The sequence below is a fragment of the Lepidochelys kempii genome, chromosome 23 (genome assembly GCF_965140285.1).
Source record: "Lepidochelys kempii isolate rLepKem1 chromosome 23, rLepKem1.hap1, whole genome shotgun sequence".
Lineage (NCBI taxonomy): Eukaryota > Metazoa > Chordata > Testudines > Cheloniidae > Lepidochelys > Lepidochelys kempii.
In genome coordinates, this window is record NC_136402.1 from 3,334,119 (window position 1) to 3,359,191 (window position 25,073).

The following is a 25,073-nucleotide window of genomic DNA, read 5'->3' on the forward strand; positions in this document are numbered from 1 at the left end:
TTATCATCATCATCATCTGTCTTGTGCATGCAGCAGGCATCTCTGTCAGAGCAGAACCCTTCAGGCTGCTGAGATGTGTCTCGTTCATGAAGCAGGAGCATGCTCGGGCCATGCTGGCCCATCTGTCATGAACATACATGCCATCTGCACAGCATGGCTGCGTTAGCTCAGTGGGTGCGGCTCTTCTCCATTTCTTCTCGCTGGCTGACCGAGTGCTATGGATGGGGATGAAGTCCTGGCTGTTTGTTTCTGGTGTCCACGTGAGCACTGAGACATTGAACTTTTTGGGTAAGGGTGTGGGGGAGAGCGTATAGGGGAGGGAGATGAGACTGTCTCTAAGCCCATGAGCCATGTGGGTGAATTTTAGCTGGTTTGTCCCACTTATTCTGACTTATTACACGGGGTGGAGCAGTGGTGAGCTGGAGCCAGTTCGCGCGAACCGGTTGTTAAATTTTGAAGCCGGTTTAGAACCAATTGTTAAAGAGGTGGGCAAACTCCGGCCTGTCGGGCCCGCCTGAGCTTTCAGCTGTGGAGAGAATCCCTTTTTAATTTTTACTCACCCGGCGGCGCTCCGGGTCTTCGGCAGCACTTTGGTGGCGGGTCCTTCAGAGCCGCCGAAGGTCCGGAGCAACAGAAGGAACCGGTTCTTCAGCTTTTGCCAGCTCATCACTGGGGTGGAGCCCAATTAGATATTTCCTCCAAGCCTCGGAAGGAGCATGAGGACCAATCCCATAATTGTCTCTAACACTTGTGCAAACCAGATTTATAGATCTGTCTAGCAGGGGGAGCTCTGTGCATGGAAACTTACTCCTCTCCCCTGTCAAGGGTTGTTTTGTTTGCTCTCTTGTGCTCGGCTCTGTACAAACACAACACAGCCAGTTCTTGCCCCAAAGAGCTTACAATCTAAGGAAACTTTTATGCCTTATGCATTCAAAAGTGACTGATTTTTGACTGCTCAAGTTGGGGGACTCCTTTAAAGGAGCCTGTTTTTTGTCAGAAGCCCTTAGTCCCTGCCCCCTCAAATTCGGACAATATCTCAAGGTGGGCACGCAAAATAGCTAAATAACTTCTGGAAATGTATTTCTATGCATCCGTTCTGGCAGACGTGGCAATGGGGTAGTTCCATAGCTAGATTGTTGCAAACACAGCAGCAAAATTGGAGACTGACTAACACTCCACCACTCGGTCTTTTTAAATGAATGCGGGACTAGCTCCAGGCATTGGTAGTGAGCGAGAGCCTGTTGCTTCTGAGTTACCAATTCAAATCCAGCCCATGACTGTAGTGACTAAAAGTTGTTTCCTATCTGAGAACACTTGGACCTGTGTGCAGTGAGTTGGCGAGTCTCAGCCCAGTTCGTAGTGGACATGCAGCTCCATCTCAGACCTCCCCCAGAGCTGGTGCAAATTGACCACCTCTTGTTGGCCATCTCCGCAAAGAGGCCAAGAATTGACTGAGCCACCCTTACACCTCACAAGAGTATGGTGGGGCACTGACCTAAATCAGTTCTCTACCTGATTGACAGTCCTAAGTTCTTATAACTTAGCCACCAATCAAACTCCTTTCCCAAGCACTAAAAATCAGTTTAGGCTATATTAACTCCCCCCGCACCCTTTCTAATCTGTCCATACATAATAGGGGCAGTGGGAGTCAGGAGATCTGGGTTGTTGTCCCAGGTCTGCCACTGACCTCTGTGTAAACTTGGGCACGTCAGTTCAGGTCTCTGGGTGCCTCAATGTGCCTCTCTGGGGATAGTATTTAATAGCCTCTTGAGGCTTGATACTCAAATGCTTTGTGATGGTTCTGGCGGAGGATGTGAGAGAGGTGCAAATCACCATCTCTGGTCTGTTGTAGAAGAGCATCCCTGTCTGGAAAGGGAGTTGGTGAAAAGGTATCGAGGTGCTATGCGGTGACATAATTCTAAATCCTGTCTGATTGTATTTAGCTTGCCATGTGGTCCCTGATGGGTGATCTGAGTGTTCTACCATACGGTCACCTTCTGTTATATGAAGGAGCTTGATTTTTGTAGCCTCCCGTGATTCTTAGGCAGTTCCATGGTGGTAAGTGCTCCCCTTCCTCCTTGACATTTATTTTTCATTCCCGTCTCAGGTCTTTTAGCCAACCTCACCATGTTCAGCAAGAAGAAGAAACGCGTTGAGATCTCTGCTCCCTCAAACTTTGAGCACCGGGTCCACACTGGGTATGACCAACAAGAGCAGAAGTTCACTGGTCTGCCAAGGCAATGGCAGGGCATCATCGAGGAGTCGGCAAAGAGACCCAAGCCACTGGTGGATCCCGTGTTCATCACGGCTATTCAACATGGCTCACAAAAGGTAGGTGGCCTGGTGAACCTTCATGCGGGGTCTGGTTTCTGCAAGAGCAAAGGGAGTTCTAGTGAATGAGGCCAGGTTGAGAGACCCTATAGTCCCTCCTTTCCCTAACAGATCAATGGTCTGTCAAGGGGCATCCATATCTAGGGGTTCATACTTGTAGCACAGAAATAACACCTCTACAGGACCCAGGCACCTGCACTCGTAGCTTCAAGAAGTGCCATGTTGGCAGCCCTGAAGGAGAAGAAAAGCTTGGCCAGGGGCAATTTGTTCTCCTCTTTTACATTTTTGGGGTGCCAGTTTGGCCAAGTAACATGGCAACTTGTTCTCCACAGCCCATTCAGTGTTTCTCCACCTCTCTCCTCAGGCTGCCAGCGAGGGTGCAGGTTTCAACAGCATCTTTATGTGCATGATGCCCTGTCTTCTTACTAGGAACAGAACAAACTCCCACCAAATTGCCTCTTGCTAGTTACCGAGAGCCATCGGTGGTCCCCAACGTGGGTGGATTTAAGCTATTAGGGCCAAAGGCTCTGTATTCCCTTCCCTGGGCCCCCTGGTCCTCCTGGTTCAATGACGAGTTTAAAAATGTGTGAAGGGAAACACAAGTATTAAACGGCATTTACCCCTCTTGCATCCCACTCATTTCCCCTTTCCCAGTGTTTGTCTTTTCCATCATTCCTGTCCTTTAAACTTTGACTGTGGCTTGTCCATTTGCTTGAGTCAGGAAGACCCAGGATCTGGAAATCGCTGCTGCTTCCACACTAACCCTAATTAATTCTTTCTAAACCTCTCCAGGTGAATGTGTCTACATGGAGCATTAGCCCTGAGCGGGGCAAACTTGCCTGCTAGGGCAGGGGCACAAAGGCTCTAGTATTTGGGTCCGCTAGTCTTTTGCTGCGTGTTTTCGTGCACTGTCTCCCCTGGGCACATGAATGCTCATAAAAAAGGAAACCTATTGAACTGGGTAAGGCACGGGAAGCAAGCCATTTAAAGGCCAGCCTGGAAACCAGAAATAGCTACATCTAAGACTCCGAGGTGTGTGTGTGTGTGGGAGGGATGGCAAAAGCTTGGTAACCTTGAATCCGTCAATTTCCGGGAGTATACAGAAGTCTTGCAATGACTGAGCTTGCATCTCAAACCTATGAGTGGGGAATTAGAGGTTCCCAAAGGTACACTGGAGAAGACTGATTGAGAGCCTTAAATGTCACCGAAGAGGATTTCCTGTGGCGTATGGAACTGAATGTGCTACCAGTTCAATCACTAATGATGGGATGGGTAGTTGGGGGTGAGTGGGAATGCCGGGGGATAGGGGCCATTGTTGGCTAGTAGCCGTAGAGCAGGACTGGGCGTTGGGGAGCGAAGTCGAGTCCCAGCTCTGCTACTGACTTGCCACGTGACCTTGAACTAATCACTTAAAGATCTGTCCCTCAATTACAGGGAGGAGGTTTTAAAAAAAAACAAAACGGGGGAGGTAGGCAGACTCAACTTTTTAAAGCACTTTAGATATGTAGGTTAAAAAGTGCCGAGTTCCGGCAATGAGGGAGGTTGCCGGTAAAGACAGGCCTGTCATTTCATGCTCTTCTTGGCTATGTTTAAACAGCCCTCTGCATATATTCATTACAGATGGCCAGACTGGTTTTTATGCCATGTTTTGCGCCTTCCCTTCAGCAGCAAGTTGCAGAGAGTGTGATGTTTGAGGGGAGCGAGAGTCGAAGCAAGGACTAGGGAGTTCAACAGATGTCAATGTCCCGCCTCAACGGAATCCAGCTCCAGCTAGGAGGACAGAGAGTCTTGTGGTGAGAGCACTAGCTGGGCTGAGAGAGACCTGGGTTCAATTTCTGCTCCTCCACAGCTGTCCTGTGAGATCTCTCTGTGCCTTGGTTTCACACATGTAAAAGGGGGATCTTTGCAGATTCCTTCCTAGCAGGGTGTTGAGGATAAACGTTAGAGATTGTGAGGGGCTCAGATATGGGGGCCAGGTAAGCACTGTAGACCGAAGTTCTCACTACTTCCAAAAAGTCCTTACTCAGAAGACCGCATGCTGGACACTTGCAGGAGCTACCTTGCGTTGCTTTGAGATGACATGGTAGCTCAAAGTCCAGCGCCACTCGGGACCCAGCCTTCAGGTTTTCTCTGAAGCAGTTTGTGTGCTGATTTGCGATCTTCCCAGGAGCAGCCCTCACTTGGACAGTGCTTGGAAGTAGAACTGTTTTAAAACTGGAGGCAATTGCTGGGATCAGTCGTTAAATCAATGGGAATAGAAAGTGCTTGGCACCTTGCAGATTAGGCCTAGATGAATGAAGGAGTGTTAATGGTATTAAATGTGACGCTTCCGGTAGGTACCCAGCAGTGGGAGGCACCTTGCTACCACCTGCCCTGAGCGTGAGAGAGCTCGCAGCACTTAGGTTATAGCGACAACACATAAAAGTTTATTTAAGAAAGTCTAGAGATTCAAATGATCTCAAGTAGAAGGATAGGAAACAAATGTTTTCCGATAAACTAAAACCGTAACATGCATTCTAGAGCCTAGACGTACTTAACAAGGTACTCTCCTGTCTAATGAAGTATTGCTCACGAGTGTTTTCCAGGCAGGCTGTGATCCCTTTTCCATGACACAAGCTATGCTGTCAGCTTATCTCTTCGGGGAAGGATTCTGTGGGTCTCTTTGCAATCCCAGATATATCAAACCAGTCCTTTGATCTTCCTTCATAAACCAGGCACTGTCCTGCTGTGTTCCTTCCTCTAGATTCTGCTGTCTCTTGTGGATTTAGCAATTTAGATTAGCTGGTGGCTTAATATGAAAATAGACTTACATTGTGAGAAAGACAAAGACTAGCCAGAGAGAGAGAATTGTCTACTCTCCCCTGCCTGAACCCTCCCCTTTAACACCAAGGCTCCAAGAACATAGCTTGCAGTAAATTACTACTTTTGGAATATTCTTTGTATACACCCTTGGCAATGGCTATGACAACTGGCTCTTGGCAGAGACCTCGCATGCCACCCTTGGGTGAGTTGCTGTCCATATACTTGACCCAGGGGATGCCTGTAAAACTCTCTGTGCTTGTTAGCACATAAAGAGGTACAGACTCCATTTCCAGTGATACCTTTCTCTTTCGGAAGCCAGTGCTGTTCCTCCAGAAGAGGGAGGTTACAGCCACTCATCCAACCTGTGTCCCTTCTGCCCCCATCCCGACCTGCCTGAGCGCTCCGGCATTTTGATCTTTTGGACACCAGCATCCTTCTGTGGTAAACAATTCAGTGTAGTAGCAGCAGAAGTTTTGAAGCTAAAAAGAACTAGATGAGTCCATGGAGGATAGGTCCATCAGCGGCTATTAGCCAGGCTGGGCAGGGATGGTGTCCCTCGCCTCTGTTTGCCAGAAGCTGGGAATGGGCGACGGGATGGATCGCTTGGTGATTCCCTCTTCTGTTTATGCCCTCTGGGGCACCTGGCACTGGCCACTGTCGGAAGACAGGAGACTGGGCTAGATGGACCTTCGGTCTGACCCAGTCTGGCCGTTCTTATGTTCTTAAGCTTGCATTCCTGCAGGGCCGGCCAGCCTTGCTCCCTCGGCTCGTCCACTTTAAACCACGAAGCAGCCGTTAATAATGCTGTGGTGAAACTGCTCCGAACGCTCTTGAAGTCTTGTGCTCGAGCGGCTTTACGAACAGCCCTTGGCCTCGCAGCGCTGGCTCCGTCTGAAGGGCTGAAAACGGACGCTTGTTCTCGCCTTGCTCGTAGGACTCTGTGCCTGCGTGAGGCAGAGTCGCAATGAGCCCACTTCCATCCTATCAATCCGCAAAGTGCTTCGGCTGAGCCACAGACCACGCGCAGGAATTGCAGCGCCCGCATTCAGCAGTGGCCGTCCCGCGGCCCCCGAGCGGAATCCTGCTGCTGCTTTGAGTTACCGTAGCACCTACGGGCCCCAGTCACAGAGCTCCTCGGCACTGTGCAGACGGAGCCAAAGGACAGTGCCTACCCCGAGGAGCTTACAGTCTAAGGCCAGAGACAGGGGAGCACAAGGAAACAATGAGAGAGGTCTTGGTCAGGATGACTGGCTGTGGTCTCAGTGCTGGGACCGCTGGGGTGATGGATTTGCAGCGCTGTCGCTGCTTGCCAGTAGCTTTCAGGGCCCGCCTCTCCCGCTAACCTCCCCATGAGGGCAGGTTGCTCAGCACATGGCGGGGTCAGGCCTGTGGAGACAGCCTGTGAAGCAAGGTCTCGTGTAATCCCTTGCCAAGGTGTCACGGGGCGAGGCCTAAGGTAGGGCTGGCGACTCTCCCTGCTGGGGAGGATCCGTACGGAATCCGTGCCGGCAAACCAGAACCCGAAGGGCAAGCGGGATCTCTTTCCACGGACGCTCAACCGGATGCTTGCAGCACTGGCTCAGCCAGCACGGGGAACTGCGGAGCCGGGGGTGTGACCGAGAGGAGGGAGGGAGGGGAGTCACACTCCCTAGGGGAATCAATTGCAGCAAGGGGTGGAGGGAGAATTGCTTGGACTGGGGAATTACTTGATCCCCTTCCACACCGAGCAGTACTAATTTGGTTCTGGCTGTGCACCACTGTCTTCCACCTGCTCTGATCTGCTGAGCTCAGCAGCAGGGGAATCCTGAGCGGGATTGGTGTTCGCCCTGCGTGAGTTGCTGTGGCAACAGGGGAAGAAAAAGCAGGGATTATAAGACACAAACAGGTTGAGCTGAGCTAATTTTGTGGCGGAAGCGAAGATATTCACCTCCGCCCCTTCATTTAACATGACTGGGTGGAAAAAGGGAGTTGCGGGAGCCTGCCTTTCACTGAAATCCCTTCTCCGCTTAACAGGGGGCCCTCTTCCCCCCTCCTCCCATGGGTTAGCAGGGATCCCACCCCCTCAATAGCACTGGAACATGATCTCTTTGTCCCCGGTTCAGCGGCTCTGACCTGGAAGGTCGTCTGTGATTCCTGCCCTGCTAGCCCGCCGCTTAAATCAAGGAAAGTGGCCCGCTGTCTGCTAAGAATGTAGCTGGGGGCTACCCCTTCTCTGTAACTGCGTGGACAGCGTCGCTCAATGGGAGCGTATTAAGCAGCCCCAGCAGATGAGAGACCTAAGTCGGGCAACCTCCAAGTACCAGCCGCTCTGGGTGCGAGTTTTGAACAGGGCCATCAACCGGCACCGAAACTGGTGCCAGTCAGCGCAGGGGTTTGGAAGGGGAAAGCAAGAGACGACCTATGGACCTGTGTGTCCCGGAGCTCCGTTCCCACAAGCCCGTGGGAGCGCTGTGCGGGAGGGTGGGCAGTGGCTGTGGGTGCCGGTCCGTTTACATGACACCGGGGAGGTGCTCAATGCTGTTTGACAATTACGGCCCTTTCACAGAGGCCCGAAATCCCTAATTGCTGCAAACTCTTCTCTTGAGCCGCCTGATGGAGACCCTCCTTCCTGATGTCTCTGCAGAACCCTTTGATCAGCCTGATTTTTATCTGACATCGTTGGGTCCTCCCCACCCCGTCCCCTTTCTCCTGCACCAGGCTGGGGATGGTTTTTGTTTTGTGGGCTGCAGGCATGAAAGCTCTGCCCTCCTGCATACGCTGCAGACTGAGCTAAAAATAAAACCCCGTCGAGACGGAAGAGGAAACAGCCCTGGTTTTTTTCGGGTCGTAGAGACTGCTCCACCTTGTAATTTTTGCAGAGAAAATTGCCAGTTACCATGCAGGAAGAGTGTTTTTCATAGCACCCTGGGCTTCTTCCCAGAGCAATGAAGAGCCGCATGGAAAGTGGTGAGCATGGCTGCCATACCTTGGTGGCTCTGTGGACTGGGGGAGTGCTGTGAATCTGTCCCTGCTGAGATCTTCTCTGCAGCCTCTTGTTCTGCTACCGCAGACCAGGGAAGGCCACCATCAATCAGTGCTTTCCCCTAGTTTGTCTGGTGCAGCTCTGTCATGTCCGGCTCCGATCTCACATGCTAAGCAAAGGCCTGCTGGGCCAGCAGCACGTGGATGGGAGACCTCCAAGGAGGCTGAACCTGGGGATTGCAGCAAGTGGCATCAGTGTTTGAGGGGGCACGTTCCCCGAAGCGACCTGTGGGAGTGTAGTAGTAGGTGGAGCTCCTCCCTCTGGCTTGGTGCTGACCCCAGTGGCTTGGAATAAACGTAGAGCTTTTTGAATGTATTATTTGTATTGTCATAGAGCCCCGTCAGGGGCCAGGCCTCGACTGGGCCAGGCACGAAATGGCTCTTAGACGGAATGTTTGGGCAGTGTTATGCCGTTCTCCCACCCCAGGGTGGCTGCATTTCAGTGGTGGGTGAGGCACATGCTGTTCCTAGAGCGCTTGGGATCCTTTATCCTGGAAGGTGTCATCCAATTACTGCTACTGACTTGTGACCAAGATGTACTTATTGGAGCCCAGCAGCAGAGGGGGCTACTAGCAGCAATGCCCGCTATTGATCTGTTGTTACCGCAAGCTACTTGTTTGGGAAAGGAGGACGTAAGACCCTTGAGACGCACACGTGGCGAGCAGTTAGTATTCCCGTTTCCAAGTAATGGGGAAACCGAGGCACGGGGGGGGGGCAGTGACTTGACTAAGGCCGTGCAGTGGGTCAGTGGCAGAGCCAGCACTAGAATTCAGCTCTCCTGTTTCTATTCCTGCGGTCTGACCCCTGGATATGCTGCTGCCGTATTCCCTGATAGGGCTGGGATTTGCAACTTTTAAGTCTGTGACCAACAAATTAGCCAAAAACTTCTCCTGTGAGACCCACCATGTCCCACAATCCTTTGCACCCACAAAGCTTTGTGGGATTTGGGCCACCGTATGACTTTTGAGAGTGGTGGCAGGGCAAGGTAGGGGATTGTTTGATTTTTCTCTTGCTTGTAGCCCAGTATAACATGGTGAGGTGGCATGTTTTAGGACCCTGCCTAGGAATGCCAGGGCTCTTCTGCCAGGTCACCTTAATGTCAGGTGCTAAACACTTCATGAAGATGCCGGGGTCTTGTTAGCGCCGGCCTAGGATATCAGTGGGTTGGTGTGTCCCTCTCTGAGACAGAGGGAACTAAGGTCAGGAATGTGGGAGTCTGGCAGAGAAAACCCTTGGAATAGCAGACCTTCAGGGAGTTTGCCTTTATTGTTAAAGATCAAGGCAAACTCCCCAGAGGGGCTGAGTTTGGAGCGGGGTGTCTTCGTGCACACTCTGTTTGGAGCAGCATGGGAACTCCGCCTGCTTACGCTTGGCTCCAAATTCTATTTTTCTGCCTCCTTTCTAGTTCTTCCCCTGCGCCCTGCTGCATTCTTGTGCTGGCATTATGCCCTTACCTCTCCTCTGCTGGCTTAGGGGAGCGTGCATCCTCTTAACGAGGCTGGGGGGCAGTGACGTGCCCAGGGTTACACCAGTTTCGACTTGGAAACTTGCGAGTCAGTGGCAGAAGTGGGTCAGGTCTTGGGAGTCCAGATCCCAGTACTTTCTGCGTAATCTCTGGTTCTTCCATCCACAGGGTGGCTGGCTGAAAGCTGGCTGCATTGTATTTGCAGAGCAGAGGGTCACACAGTGTTTGACTCTCATTCAGCTGGGCCTTTGGGTTTCCTCTGAACTTCTGGGTTAGGTGTGAAGGGGCTTGGAATGCATTTGATGATTCGCGTCGAGCCATCTCTCCCGTGTGGGGAGGGAGAGCCTGCCCGTGTGGGGACGCTGGGTGGATTTGTAGGAGCTGAAGAGTTGGATTCGGGGTAGCTTATGAGTTTGTTGATAAATACACTTGGGTATTGTTTGCTGGCTGAGTTCAAACTGCTCCATTGCCGCATGGGATGTGGTGAGGCTGGCTCTGATGTAGTGGCCAATTGCTGACTATCTCTGGCATCTGTTGCCTGTCTTCATGTACGAAGCAACCACCTTACTCCCATCCTCTGAGCTCCCCCCAACTTCCCTTCGACGTAGGATCTGGTGGGAAATTGCCATCCTTGGGAGTTCATAAAGTCCCCTCTCTGCCCCTCCGCGTAGTCTCCCTGCTGGGGTATGGGAGAGCCTTCTCTGTAGCATGTGTGGATCAGTTTCCCTGTACTCATCCCCTGCCTCATTCTCCATCTTTATTTGAAATCTCTTGGAGGCCTGTTATCTCTGATTCCCCTTTGGCTTAAACTGGTGTCAATTGATAGTAACACCTTGATTTCATTGGAGGTGCACTGGCTGCTTACTCCTGTAAGTAGAGAGTCAAGAGACTCCTGCTGACGTTTGCAGTTCAGTCATAGACTATAGGCCCAGAGGGAGGCTGAGATCAACTTGTCTTGACCTCCTGTGCAACCCAAGCCAGAGACCTGCCCCAAATAATTCATGTTTGAACTGGAGCAGACCTCTTAGGAAAACAGCCATGATGGAGAGTCCACCACAAGCCCTGGTAAGTTGTTCCAATGGTTAATTACTCTCTTTGTTAAAAAAACATGCACCTTATTTTTGGCCTGGATTTGTCTTGCTTCAATTCCTAGGCACTGGATCTTATTAGACCTTTGTCTGCAAGATTGAAGACCCCACCAACCCTGATATTCTATGATTATCCATTTTTCGTCTCCCTTGTGTAGGTATGTGTAGACTGTGATCAAGTCATTCTTTACCCTTCTCTTTGTTAAGCTAACTAGATTGAGATCCTAGAGTCTCACTACAAGGCCGGTTTTCCAATCCTTGAATCATTCTGGTCGCTCTCTGGCCCTCCGTAGTTTATGAATGTCCTTCTTGAACTGTGGATCCCTGAATACACCTTCCAGCAGCTGTCGCACCACTGCCAAATACAGTAACTTCCCTATTTGAGAGTCCTCTCTTTCTACATCCCTTTTGGCCACAGTATCACCCCAGGAGCTCGTCCAATTATCCACCTTGTCCTCCAAGTCTAATTTAGCTGACGGTATTAGGATTCATCATCATGGCAAGTCCCAGAGGGCCATAGTAGTCTCATTGCAAATCAAGCGGCCCTCTGGTTCGATCTCCAAGTAGGACCTTAAGGCAGCCTGTCTGTCAGTTTGTCCTTTGGGAGACTTCTCAAGCTGCCGAAGCTTTTGGGGTTTGCGTAATCGCTGGTCCTGTGGCGGCATTCCTCCGTAAACGCTCTCAGGAATTCGTCCTCTTCCGTCCTGGTCTGTTCGAACCAAGGGAGCTGCTGAAACTGAACAAGTGGTGTTGCTGGGTTTGGCTGTGGGTATCCCCATTGCTAATCTTGTCCTGGCACTTACTGTGGAGAGACAATCAATCCAGCATTCCTTGGCTTTCCTCAGTGCCCACGGGTCATGGCCATGCGATAGAGTTGGCATAACTGTGTGCAGTTCTGTAGGTCCTTAGCTTGGTATTGCGACGTCCCCACAGAGACTGCTGACGGGCATGAAACATGACAGCAGCTGCTGCCCCGACATGAGTGCCCGCATCTTTTTTGAGCACTGTCTTCCAGTGTTCTCAAGTATTGATGCTGTTGGCTGCTTGACGGCAATGGTAATCCTTCATATACAACACCATAAATGCCTGGCCTGCTGGGCCAGACAGATAATGGGTCTCTTCCCCACAGGGCCTTTGAGCAGAAGGTATTGGTGCAGGCGGAGAAGAATGTAGCTATTGAGAACTTGTTCAGCCGTTTTGAGGTTGGCCAGGGAAGGCCTACTTGAGATGGGGCAAAGGGCCAGGCATTTGGTCGGACTCAACTCTGTTCTTCATTGCCAGGGACCTCCTCTGAACCTTTCACCTCCGTTCCCCCAGCGCTCTACAAGACTGGGTCCATCTCTTCAGAGCACAGCCCTAGCTTGGCTGCCCTCTTAGTCAAATCTCTTTGCTGTGGTGAAAGAGTCTTCCTAGGCCCGCGGACTCTTGAGGAGCAGTTTCATCTTTCATCTGTATCCAAAACCGCTTTCCCTGGCAGCGTGGGACTCAAACTTATGCGGCTGGGGTTGCTTGGATGAGATTCAGCTGCTCTGGCTGGAGGCTTGCATGTCAGCCACTAGGCAACCATGCGCTCTGCATGAAAGACGCGACACAGTATAAATCTGTGTGCTGTGCAGGCAGAGGCTTGGAGCAAACTCCCGTGTATTGATCTTGCTGGGGAGCAGCTTTGAGGATGGCCTGCGGTGCTCTGGGGGTGATGGCGATGGTGTGGTGGGGGACGGGAGGTGGGTTGCCGCACTGCTCTGCAATAGATGCTTAAAAATAAACCCTGTTGTCATTCCGTGTGTGACACTGCCCTCGTAAATTACCCAGTGCTGTCAATCACCCCCCCCAATCTCTCTCTCTCACCACCACCCCTCCTCCCCCACACACATACAGTTGCTGAAAGCAGGGCTGCGGTTCAGAGAGAGGGCAGGCAGGAGCTGCCTGTGAGAGCCATGAAGAGGACTGCAGCAGTGTGCAGTGAAGGCAGAAGGAGGGAGCAGGCATCTTCGCAGGACATGACTCCCATCACGCTGATCCGTTCCTTAAGTGCTTTTTGGATTCCAAGGCTATATAACCACTTGACTGGGGTCCTGGGGATGTGGTCTGGGTGACTAGAACTTATAACCTCTCCCTTTGCTTTGCCGCCGTTTCCGCACCATAGCAGAGGCAGGTACAGCCAGGACACATACAAGAAAAGACTGTACAGTCTACAAATAATCTCAATTTTCTTTTGAGCCTCCTGATTTGAGGTGGCACCTTCTTACTTTTCTGGAGACCAAAGGATCATGGCAACCTGAGTCAGCCGCTGTGCAGGAACCTCAGGGTGTAGGACTCTGGTCTTACAGATCTCTAGATTCACAAGGGAAGGAAGTCCTCGGGGAGTGGCTAGAGCAAGGTCGGTGATTGGACACTCAAATATTCCTGGATTGAGGAGGAGGAAGTAGTTAAAAGTCAGGACACCGGTGTTCTGTTCCCCGGGTGCCCTTGGGCAAGCCTCTTCATTGCTCTGTGCCTCAGTTCCTAATCTAGAAAAAGGAGTGTGTTTTTCTTCCACCCATGTTCCATCATAGAATCATAGCATCTCAGGGTTGGAAGGGACCTCAGGAGGTCATCGAGTCCAACCCCCTGCTCAAAGCAGGACCAACCCCAACTAGACTGAGTTAGATTGTGAGCTGTTCGGGGCAGGGACTGTGTGACCACATGCACAAAGGGCCCCTGATCTCAGCTGAGGCCTGAAAGGACTGTTCTCCTACAATCGCAGCTTTCTTTAGGATTTAACTCGTTAACGCCTGGACAGTGCCCTGATGAGTATTTGAGAGAGCGAGAGAGAGAAGCCAAGGAGTGTGCCACCCCCTAGCTAGGACCAAGCATTCCTTCCCACATCCCCACTCTTGCTTCGATCACGCCTGCTCCTGCCTCAGCAAACTCCCTCTCAGTATTATCACTTTCTACTGCTGCCGTTCTTGTACGCAGCTTCTAACCTGGTTAATAAAGTCTTGGGGTGTCCGATGCCTCCGGTGCTGGGGGAGGGGCCTGGCCAGCCCATGCTGACTGGGGGCAGGAAGGGAAACGTATGCAGTGACTTGCACGCTCTGGCCTCAAAACCTTCCCTGTTTGAAAGGCTTTCCCGGGAGTTACTGGCATCAAGTGTGCTCACAAGGGTGTTACAAATGCAACAGCCCCTGCATGCATTTCCAGTGATCCCAGAGGCCCTGGCACGGGCAGGTCTCTGGAGGATGTGGGCCACCAAGTAATAAACGGCCTAAATTATTCCACCCCTCCTCTTACCTCTCTTAAATGGAGTCCTGCCGAGAGCCTGCTGCAGCTGGATGTCGGCCAGGCCCCCCTTGGAGGAGAGAGCCCCTCCCTCTGCACATTTTGTTAATCGGCAAAACCAGGGCCCCTCCACCGAGACGTGAGCCAAGGCCCTCAAATGAAATCCCCCCGAGCCTGCTGGGGCTCCAGCCCTGAGGCGAAGCGGCCCTCGGATCTTCCCTAACGAGTTGGGGATTCCTCTGGTAGAAGGGCCCTTGACCTCGCTGGGAGTCTTGCCCCGCAGCCTTGAGGCCCTGTGTCGTGCAGCGTGTCTTCCTGCATGCATGCAGGGTTTCATGCAGTACAGAGATGGGGTGGGGGAAACAGGGGCATAGGCCAGGGAGAAAGGAGTTGTGTCCTTAGCTGAGATTTCAGATGGGACGGAGAGGCGGAGAGATACAGGAAGGCTGCTCTTGGTAGCTGCTGCTGCAAGGAGGAAAACTCTTGTGGCGAGGGGTTGGGCTGCATGGGGCTGGTGAAGCAGCTGCCTGTAGGTAAGCAGAGTTGGAGATGGGCAGAGAGAAGGCTGAGCTGGAGCTTTGCAAAGGAGGGAGAACAGCTTGGCACAGGGCAGCCCAGGGTGTTGGCGGTGGAGGTGTTTTGTGCTCCCTGGGATGCAGGAGAGTGAAGAAGTGTAAACCAGCAACGGGAGGGAGGGGCGAGGCTTGGCTCTCTGCCGAGTGGCTTAAAACTCAATTGCCAGGAGGCTTTATAATCTGTGATCCCAAGAATTCTGGCCATGGGGGCGTCTGGTGACTACAGTCCAAAGTGACTCTGCTTCTGGCCTGTAGTAGCAATTCTTCGCATTCCTCTACCCCCTTCCCTCTGAGGGTCATCCAGGGCTGTGCAAATAGCTTCATAGCGCCCCCTCTTTAACAAGGTGAGAGGATCGCCATCCTCTAGACACCAGCTCTCTTGCACGGGGCACGCCGCGGCTTTGAGCAGAACCCAGGGGTCCTGACTTGAGGCCCCTGCCGTAGCCACAAACTGCGCCACCCTCTCGGCACGCCAGGCTGGGGGACCTGAAAGCAACTGCAAGTAACGAGCAGAGATGCAACTGCTCTGCTCCGGCTTCTGCATTCCGCTTCAGCTCTTCTCCCGCACGGTAGCCGCTGCTGATTGCAAGCCCTCGACGCTGCACATGGGATTCGGGCACCAGATGAGCCGTTGTGGAGATGGTTCTGACCTGAGCTTGGACGCGACTGGCGGTTGTATGAAGGCTGTCTCTATTACAGACCCTGCTCGCCTCTTTGGCCGCATGGGTGGAGTTTCTCTCGCCTCCGCCCTCTTTCTTTCCCTAACTAGCTTCCTGGCGGGGCCATGACGGGTCCCCCTGCTGTAGCCGCGAGCGGGGTGGTTTTGTTTGGGATGACCGAAGGTTCGGTTGTACTCGCACCTGCCCAGGGCCGGGTTGTGCTAGACACCTCATGCAGAAGTATCTACAGCCCCGGCCACAAATTGCTGACGGATCCAGGGATCTTTTATCCTTTCTGCTGTAGAAGGTCGGGGCTCTGACCTGCTACCTCCCACAAGCCTGCTGTCACGTACGCCTCTGCTTGCTGCACCTCGAGCCAGACCTATGGCACCATCTGCTCTTTCAGCCCGGGGCTCACGCACAGCTCTGCCTCCAGGCCCGATCTGCTCCGCCCTAGGGCGGCTCAACCAAATGTCACTTGTCCTGAGTTACGTGGGGTCTGCGGGTGGTTGTGGCGACGTTTTCGATGTGCACCGGCCAGTTCGTTTTGTCAGCAAACTACAAACCCGCTCAGATTGGGCCGAGGCACGGGTTGCGGTTTTGTAATTGCTGCGTGTCCCTGCGTGATCAGACAGGCGAGCAAGGCCTTCTGTTTCGTAACCGTGGGGTGCACAGAAACCTGCAGCCCATGCGAAGCGTCTGCCTCGCCTGGCTGGAGTTGGTAAGGCAGGGCAGCCAGGTGAGACCGGGAGGACTGAGCCATCATCAGACACAGGTGGAGGTGGGGAAAAGTCACGTCCTGCATAAATGGGCAGAGATCACGGCATTTAGATAAAACACGTTCCCATTGGAGGTGGGGTTGGGAGTGTTAAACTCCTCAGGCTTTTCTAACCTGCAGAGAAAAGACAGCAGTCATCGTTGCAAGGAAGGATGTAAAATCCCCCAGCCTAGCGGCTGACTGGCTCAGAGGCAGGCTCAGATCTGTCCCGGGTTAGCAGCGAGCTCTGCGGTGACTCCTGTCTGAGATGAGCTGGTGGGGATCTCCTCTCAGGCCATAGCAGGCACCATGCCCATGAGCAGTGCCTTTGCTGGCATAGCAGAGAGGCCAGGGGGATAGGACTGGAGGCTGTGCAGGTTGAGGGTGCGTGGAGGCGTGTGCTTGAACTGGTAGACGTTAAGAACCTGCCCCTCGTTTGTCCCTGTTGGTGTGTCTCGCAGTTGAGCCGTGTAGCTGCCACCATGCGCGTGTCATGTTCACCACCAGTCGTTTCATTTTCCTTTTTTTTTCTTTTCTGTGTGTCTGTGTTTTTTTTTTTTTTTTTTCCCCCCCATCCCATGTCCTGCGTGAAGACCATCGTGCGGGGAAACAAAACCGCCAAGGACGGCTCCCTGACCTGGCTGCTGGATGAGTTTGAGAACATGTCGGTGTCCCGCTCCAACTCGCTGCGCCGGGACAGTCCCCCCTTCCAGCCCCGCCGTGACCAGCTCTTCCATGAGAACGGCCTCAACGAGGGGCCGGCCAAAGCCCGGCCCCTCGAGGACAGGAATAAGGACCACAAGGAGAGGAGTCGCCACGAAGCCAGGAACGAGCTGGATCGGGACAGGGAGAGGAAACGGGACAGGGAGGAGACCCGGGCCCACCCACAGCAACCCCGAGGGCAGGAGCCCAGCGGCAAATCCACCAAGCACTCTGGTGGCAGGCCGCCCCCTCCTGAGTACCACAAGCCTGCTAAGGAGGGCAGGCCCAGAGCCCATGACCGGGATGGGAGGCGGGACTACCCGGTGGAGAGGGACTACAGCGAGCCGGCCGACCGTGTGGTCAGGAGGGATCGCCACGACTCCTCCGACAAGAGACCCAAGTCCACGTACACCGGGGAGAAAAGCCCGCAATCCCCGCGGGACAAACGCCCGCTCTCCGGGCCCAATATCCGGACTCCAAACATCCCCGTCTCCGAAGGGGTGATGAAGACAGCTCAGCAGACCGGCCGGCCTTTTAATACGTATCCACGAGCTGAGACTGACCCTGTCAGGGGCACAGGTTCTCAGGTAAAGGTTCCCCCACCCCTCAGGTCACGATCCAGGTTAGGACTCGGTCTCCTAGGTAAGAACTGAGTCCTCCTGACTATCCAGCAGCTAAGGCTGAGCCGTGTTCGGGCTCGGTTGACTCCCAACCTACCAACAGTGTCCCCAGAGCAGATGCACACCCCCCAGGCAAAGCACCCCTCCTGCTTTGCTTCCGAAGTTAATCCTCCGCTAAGCGGCTTCTTCCATGAGGTATATCCACTCTCGATCGATTTAAGGCCTATCGAAGCGGGTGTTTCTGGCAGCCTGCCAGAGTGGGTGGCGGGATGGTTTGGTGGCCACCTTCCGGCTTGTCTGGACACTTCTGTGCATCGTGGCGTTAAACCTCTAGTGTGCAGCGAAGATGGTTCGTTCCTCTCTAACAGCTGCATGCTCTGCGGCCCATGCTGCCTCCTGCAGGAACCGGTTCCCTGAGCCGCTGCCTCTGAGCCCTGTAGCAAGCCGATGCCACCGCTAGACCGGTCTCCTTCAGCAGCTGCATGCTCTGCATCACCACTGCATTGGCTCCCTGTCCTCCTCCTAGCAAGCCTCGCACTGCCGTACCGCGGACGCAGCTTTGCTCCCTGCACTGTCTCCTGGAACAGCACCTGTCTCCTCTACACCCGCTGCGTTCTCGGTAGCTCTCCCGCGCTGCGCACTCCTTCAGCAGCCGCGCGCTCTTGCCCCTTTCCTGCTGCAGCCGCGCTCCCCGTAGCAATCCTGCACCATCACTGCTCTCTCCTTCCAGCGGTAGCACCCTTAGGAATGCCAACGGATGCTTGAGGCCTCTCTCGCAAGGCCCTGTCCAGTAGAAACACCTGTAGATGCTGTCTGGATGTCTGGGGGTTTTTTTGTTTTTTTTCCTTTCTTCGTACCTATTCCCTCTCCTCACAGCCATCCCAATGCAGATCTCCTCTCTCTTTTCTCTCTGTCTCTCTCATTCAGCAATCCGTAAACTCTAATCACTGCCGTCTCTCTTCAGACAGTCTCAGCAGGGCTTCTCTGGTAACCCCATGGGAGGATGCCACCCTGACGTCTTTTTCCTCTTCCTCCCTGCAGCCTATTGGTAGGGAAGATTTCGGAGTGGGAAGCGGCTTTTGCTCTGTGCAAAGGCAGTCAGCGATCAGAGAGCCTGGGGTTGATGTTACATCTCCCGGCCTCTCTGTTTTATGTTCAGCTGCTGATGTGCTGTTTCTTTTCTCCCCCCCACCTCCTTCCAGGCAGAACCCAGGTCTGCGAGGCCCCAGGAAATGGCGTCCAATGGGCCAGTAAGCGCGAGCAGTAGCTCCTCCAGGGTCCACCAGCCAGGCCAGCCGAGGTCCAAAAACCCAGAGCCGCCCCAGCCGGGACTCTCCCCGCACGCATCAGAGCCCCACTTAACTCGCATCCCCCAGTCAAACCCCCAGCCATCTTATTCCCAGCAGCCCCAGCCGCTTCCACCGCCTCCCCCCACCACAGTGTCCCAGCAGCCCCGCTCCCCACAGCGCGAGCCCCAGCGGGTCTCCCACGAACAGTTCCGAGCCGCCCTGCAGATGGTGGTTGACCCGGGCGACCCCCGGACCTACCTGGACAACTTCATTAAAATCGGCGAAGGCTCCACGGGCATCGTCTGCATCGCCACGGTCAAGAGCACAGGGAAGCTGGTGGCTGTGAAGAAAATGGACCTGCGGAAGCAGCAAAGACGTGAGCTGCTGTTTAATGAGGTAGGTGGCATGTCTAACACACGTGAGCCTCTCCAGGGAGAGCGAGTGGCTACTTACCCCTCCAAGACAGTCGCCTGTGTGGGAGCCCCACTTCTTCAGAGCCCTGCCTTACGGACAGGGGATGCTGGGGACCGCAGTCCCCGTCGGGCCAGAGAGCGCGCTGGCGGCATGGGACGTGCAGTCAGCGCCACTCATTGGGGTGCAAGCTTGGAACCCTAAAGGGGAGCATGCCCCAAGGGGAGCAGTCCATTCGGTTGGTTCTGTCATGCTGTCCCCTGGGTGGAAAGTGTCTGGATTTGGGGGGGATGTTTTGGAACTTCCCGTACACCTGTGCATTGCTATATGTTGGAGAAGGAATTCGCACTTCGTTTCTGAGGGAGCTCGTTCCGCAGCCTCAGACCAGCCCCCAAAGCGGCCTCGTCTCCTGGATAGATGAGCTTTACCCTTATTGCAGAAAGTTTTCATGGTGCCATAGGGGTGTCGCTGCTGACTGCGATCTTCATCGCAGAGTTTTAGTCTTGTCTTCTAGATATCCTGGGCCCAGGACCTTGAAGATAAAGGTCTTTGGCCAACTCAAGATGCAGACAGGCGTTCAGCAGGGTTTTCAGAAGCACCTGAATGAGTTAGGTGCCTGAACCTGCTTAGATGATTTTGAAAAATCTCACTCAGCGCCCATCTGCATCTTTAGGTGCGTAAATTCCTTTACAGAGCCGGCCCTTGGGCTCCCAATTCCCAATGAAAGTTGATGAGACTGGACTCGCAAGAAATCAGTTCTGAAAATCGACGTAGGCTCCCCAGTTACATAGGTGCTCCTGGTCCCCATTAGCCTCATTCCTCCCCAGTCGCCGAACCAGCAACGCCCAGTCCTCTGGGGACAACCATCCCAGTAAGCGTTCCTTGTTCCCTCTCCCTCTGTGACTTCCATTGTCCACCTGGCAAATGCCACAGCGATGCAGTCTCCTTGTAGAGCGAGTGCCACCCCAGCTGATCTCTAGCTAGGCCTAGGGTGGCTTTTCTGGTGGGGTGAACCCTGCCTTTTAGGGAACCACATTCAAGTCAGGTTTATTTTCTCCTCCTTTCTAAAAAGGCTTTTCCTCTGTACGTTACGGGGCTGCAGCCACGTTTGCATTGCCGGCTGTTAAAACCCACAGCCCTGTTCCTCTGCCGGTGCCGGCCATAATGCCCCACTCTGCACCCTGCTTTTCAGGTGGTGATTATGAGGGACTACCAGCACGAGAACGTGGTGGAGATGTACAACAGCTACCTGGTGGGGGACGAGCTGTGGGTGGTGATGGAGTTCCTCGAAGGCGGAGCTCTGACGGATATCGTAACGCACACCAGGTACGATGGGGGTGGTAAATCCTGCCCTGGGGCCTCGCGCTTGGGCCAGCTGACCCCTCTGATCCCAGCCTCTGAAGCGAGGTCGGCAGCGGGCGTGGAAGTCATAGGTAGAAAAGGAGCACTAAAAATGCCAAGGGGTGAGAGAGTGTCTCAGGCTCCAGGCCCGTGCCTGGCAGTGCAGAGGCCAGGGCAGCCAGGCCAGTGGATCTCAGTAGCTCCAGCTCAGGAGTGTGACAAGCCGGAGGGCAGGAGAGGGGAGCCCTGGGAACAGGCAGCTCAGAAGGGAGCTGGAGGGGTTAGGTTATATTTGTGGGTATCTCTCCGCCGCAGAGCTAACTCAGGTGCTGCCCCAACCCCTCGCTCCCACCCACACGCGACCCTCTCACCTGAGTTCAGTGGTGCTTTAAACCCCGGCTAGCTGGCCCATGCGGACCCGAGTGAGGCTTTCATGCAGGCTGGTAACCTGTGCACTTTGCAGTGAGGACGCAGGCTAAACCACCGAGCGCGGATAATCCTCCAGTGCCTACCCACAATTCTCTCTGTGCGCCCAGGACAGACACATTCACTGGGAAAGAGGCCTAGAGTGGCTCACCTTCCTGCAGCACAGAGACCCATGCGATGTGCCCCCAGAAGTCCTGGCGATGCTCCTGGCGGGGGAAGCGCGGAACCTGTGACTGGCTGCACTAACCCGAGTTTGGCTAGCCCAGAGATGCAGGCCCATATCCCGCTGCAGGGAAGACCCACCCAAAGAGATTAGCGGCACTCCCAGACAGGCTACGTCTACACTGCACAATCAGCTCGGATGATTGGCCTGGACTCCCTGGGTCTCAGCACGGCCCGTGTGTGAGCAGCCACTCTGCAGAGCCTTGCCCGAGTTGCTGTCTCTCTGCGCTGTCTGAGGATCCAGCCCATGGGTCTCTGGGAAATACTCCTGGTGTCTCAGCACAGTCTGTTGTGGGAGAACTTGTCTCTCCTTCCGAGGAATTGTGGGAAGGGTGTTGGAGGGTTATCAGGGCGCCAGTGATTTAGCCGGTGTCCTCACCTTAGAGTGCGTGGTTCCAGCCTAAAATCTAGGGACAGAACCCAGGAATCCTGACTCCCCAACCCACACTCGAGCTGGGGACAGAATCCAGCAGACCTGACTCCCAGCCATGCTGCTGGGTCAGCTAGCTGGGCTTAAAACCCCTCCAAACCCAGGCTAGGGGTCTTCCTGTGTAGATGGTAGGGCGAGAGCCCAGGTTAAGTGTGGAGCATAGCTGTACCCCAGAGGTGAGTCTGGGGATGCAGACATATCCTGTTCTAGGAGCGGGGTGGGGACCCACCCACAGGGGGGCTGCAGAGTAGCTCTCAGAGTTGCTTGTCTGTCTGACACACACACACACACACCCATTGTGTGCGGGTCTTCCTTGTTGGTCCACAGTTCTCTGCGAGCCCACTGCGTTCATATAGTGATTCTAGCTGGGTGTATCTGCTAAAGGCAGGCTGGGGCTTTCCATCCCGGCTCTGCCAGACTCTGTGTGACCTTGAGCAAGTCCTTCCTCAGTTTTCCCCATCTATGAAGTGGTGATAATACTTCCCCCACCTAGGGTGGGTCTGAGGCGAAATGAGAGCTGGCAAAGCACTTCCCACCGGTCTGACGCTGGGCATTACACCGGGGCAGTTCCCCCTGTTACTGCAGAGCATGAGGAGGCGGGCTGCTTGTCAGTGCTCTGAACCTCTCCCTGCTTCTAGGATGAACGAAGAGCAGATCGCCGCCGTCTGCCTGGCTGTCCTGAAAGCACTTTCTGTCCTCCATGCCCAAGGGGTGATTCACCGAGACATCAAGAGCGACTCCATCCTGCTCACCCATGAAGGCAAGGTAAGTGAGACTCCCCCAGCTGCCTTAGGTCTGGTGGGGGCCTGTGGGCTGATAAACCTTCTTGGGCTGCGGTAACAGAGGATTTCTGCACCGCATGGGGCTGGGTGAACCGGCTGTGCCCTCTCCTGTGGGGACAGCGACACCTAGAGGGCGCATTTTGATATCTCCGCATCCGATAAATCGCTGCGTAAAGATAACAAGGAGTCCGGTGGCACCTTAAAGACTAACCGATTTATTTGGGCATGAGCTTTTGTGGGTGAAAAGCCCACTTCTTCAGATGCGTGGATTAAAAATGACAGATGCGGGCATAAATATACTGATACATGAAGAGAAGGGAGTTACATTACAAGTAGGGTGACCAGACAGCAAGTGTGAAAAATCGGGACTGGGGTGGGGGGTGATAGGAGCCTATATAAGACAAAGCCCCAAATATTGGGACTGTCCCTATAAAATCAGGACATGTAGTCACCCTAATTACAGGTGGAGAACCAGTGTGGACAGGGCCAATTCAATCAGGGTGGATGTGGTCCACTCCCAATAGTTGATGAGGAGGTGTCCATACCAAGAGAGGGAAAATTGCTTTTGTAGTTAGCCAGCCACTCCCAGTCCCTATTCAAGCCCAAATGAATGGTGTTAAATTTGCAAATGAACTGTATCTCTGCAGTGTCTCTTTGAGGTCTGGTTTTGAAGTTTGTTGTTGAAGGATGGCTTCTTTTAAATCTGTTCTAGAGCGTCCAGGGAGATGGAAGTGTTCTCCTGCTGGCTGTTGTATGTTACCATTCCTGACATCTGATTTGTGTCCATTTATTCTTTTGCATAGAGACTGTCCGGTTTGGCCAATGTACATAGCAGAGGGGCATTGCTGGCACGTGATGGCATATATCACAGTAGTAGACATGCAGGTGAATGAGCCTCTGATGGTGTGGCTGATGTGGTTGGGTCGTCTGATGGTGTCTCTAGAGTAGATATGGGGACAGAGTGGGCAATGGGGTTTGTTACAGGGATTGGTTCCTGGGTTAGTGTTTCTGTGGTGTGTAGTTGCTGGTGAGTATTCGCTTCAGGTTGGGGGGCTGTCTGTAAGCGAGGACTGGCCGGTCTCCCAAGGTCTGTGAGAGTGAGGGTTCGTTTTCCAGGATAGGTTGTAGATCGTTGATGATGTGCTGGAGAGGTTTTAGCTGGGGGCTGTACATGATGGCCAGTGGTGGTCTGTTGAGCCTGTCCTGTTGTAGGTGACTTCTGGTACCCGTCTCGCTATGTCAATTTGTTTCCTCACTTCCCCAGGTGGGTATTGTAGTTTTAAGAATGCTTGACAAAGATCTTGTAAGTGTTCGTCTCTCTCTGAGGGATTGGAGCAAATGCGGTCGTAACTTAGGGCTTGGCTGTAGACAACAGATCACGTGATGTGTCCTGGATGGAAGCTGGAGGGATGTAGATAAGTATAACGGTTAGTAGGTTTCCGGTATAGGGTGGTGGTTATGTGACAATCATTTATTTGCACGGTAGTGTCCAGGAAGTGGCTCTCTTGAGTGGACTGGTCCAGACTGAGGTTGATAGTGGGGTGGAAGTTGTTGAAACCCCGGTGGAATTCCTCAAGGGTCTCCTTCATCCTCTGGACCCACGGGAAGAGGTCATCAGTGTTGCACAAGTAGAGGAGGGGCACTAGGGAACAAGAGCCGAGGAAGCGTTGTTCTAAGTCCTGCCATAAAAATGTTGGCCTACTGTGGGGCCATGCGGGTACCCATAGCAGTGCCGCTGACTTGAAGGTAGAAGTTGTCCCCAAATGTGAAATAGTTGTGGGTGAGGACAAAGTCACAAAGCTCAGCCACCAGGTGTGCGTGGCCTCATCAGGGACACCATCCCAGGGTTCTTGCCATTGGCTGTGGCTCCCTCCACTGCTGTGCTAGCATGAGGCACAACTTGAGCGTTGCCCTGAACCTGACTCCCAAAAATCTCTAGCTTGGGTTAAGTGGTGCTGTAAGCTGGCCCGTCAGAGGGGGGTGGTTCGTGCCGGAGCGGTGCAGACACTGGAGTTTCAAGGGGGAATAATGGCGGGGAGATGCAGCAGCTCACCCGAGAACAACTCCGCTGCCAATCCCATCGCTGTGCGTCGCTGGAACGGTGTTACGCGGTCTAGCCACGCTCACTAGAACTAGCTAGACTGCGGCGGCTCAGGGGTAGTGATGGTTAGAGTGCAGACAAGCCCATATCAATGTGCTAACTCGTGTGAGAACTCCACGCTGTCCTGTCGTCACTAGGGGCTTGGCTCCCCTCCACTGCTACACCGACAGGAGACCTTCTCCCGTCACTGTGGTTAAGTCGCCTCCCCGAGAGGCAGTAGCTATGTCTCCTGTCATCACAGCACTGTCTACACTGGGGGTTAGGTCGGTATAACTCCGTCGCTCAAGGGTCTGGATTTCTCCAAATTCTGTTTTGTTTTTTTTTACAACCTCCATTCCTATTGATGTAGAATATGCTTTTTCCTTTGTGTGTGGAAGACGAGGGGAGCGGGCTGTGCAGGGGAAACCATGAAAGTGACTGGGCCCTGCAAACAAATGTGGGGTGGGGGGGAAAGCAGTTTTTTCTCTAATCTGGTTCAGTTACCATCCTTTTATAAGTGGTTGTAAAAAGTAGGTTAAAAAAACCCTTCGGCTAGTGTAAGCTGATTGTGTCCCCTTTAAAGCAGAACAAAAAAGCTCTTTTTTTTTTTTTTTTTCAAATTTACATCTTCAGAGGGTGGTAGAAATGTGAGCTAAATGTCCAACTGGTAATGGAATATCCATGTTTTTCTCTTTAAATAACAGTTCCATTTTAAAATTGTTCATCTTTTTAATGTCCTACCAGGACCAAAGTAATTGGCTCTTTTTCCCTTCAGTGGCTCATGATTCTAAGCCCCTAGAGCCAGGCTCTG

At 53.4% G+C, this 25,073-nt stretch overlaps 1 protein-coding gene across 7 annotated transcripts in view; it reads left to right on the top strand.

Annotated features, from left to right (window-relative positions):
* PAK4 (p21 (RAC1) activated kinase 4) overlaps positions 1 to 25,073 on the top strand; it is a 91,120-nt gene that overhangs the window by 60,841 nt on the left and 5,206 nt on the right. For 6 of the 7 annotated variants that reach the window (XM_073321954.2, XM_073321955.2, XM_073321956.2 and 3 more), the window contains 5 exons: positions 2,108 to 2,331; positions 16,553 to 17,248; positions 18,484 to 18,966; positions 20,174 to 20,307; positions 22,039 to 22,165. In XM_073321954.2, the coding sequence (XP_073178055.1) occupies positions 2,108 to 2,331; positions 16,553 to 17,248; positions 18,484 to 18,966; positions 20,174 to 20,307; positions 22,039 to 22,165 (1,664 nt within the window). The remainder of the gene's footprint in view (positions 1 to 2,107; positions 2,332 to 16,552; positions 17,249 to 18,483; positions 18,967 to 20,173; positions 20,308 to 22,038; positions 22,166 to 25,073) is intronic. The other variant, XM_073321959.2, reaches the window with a different exon arrangement.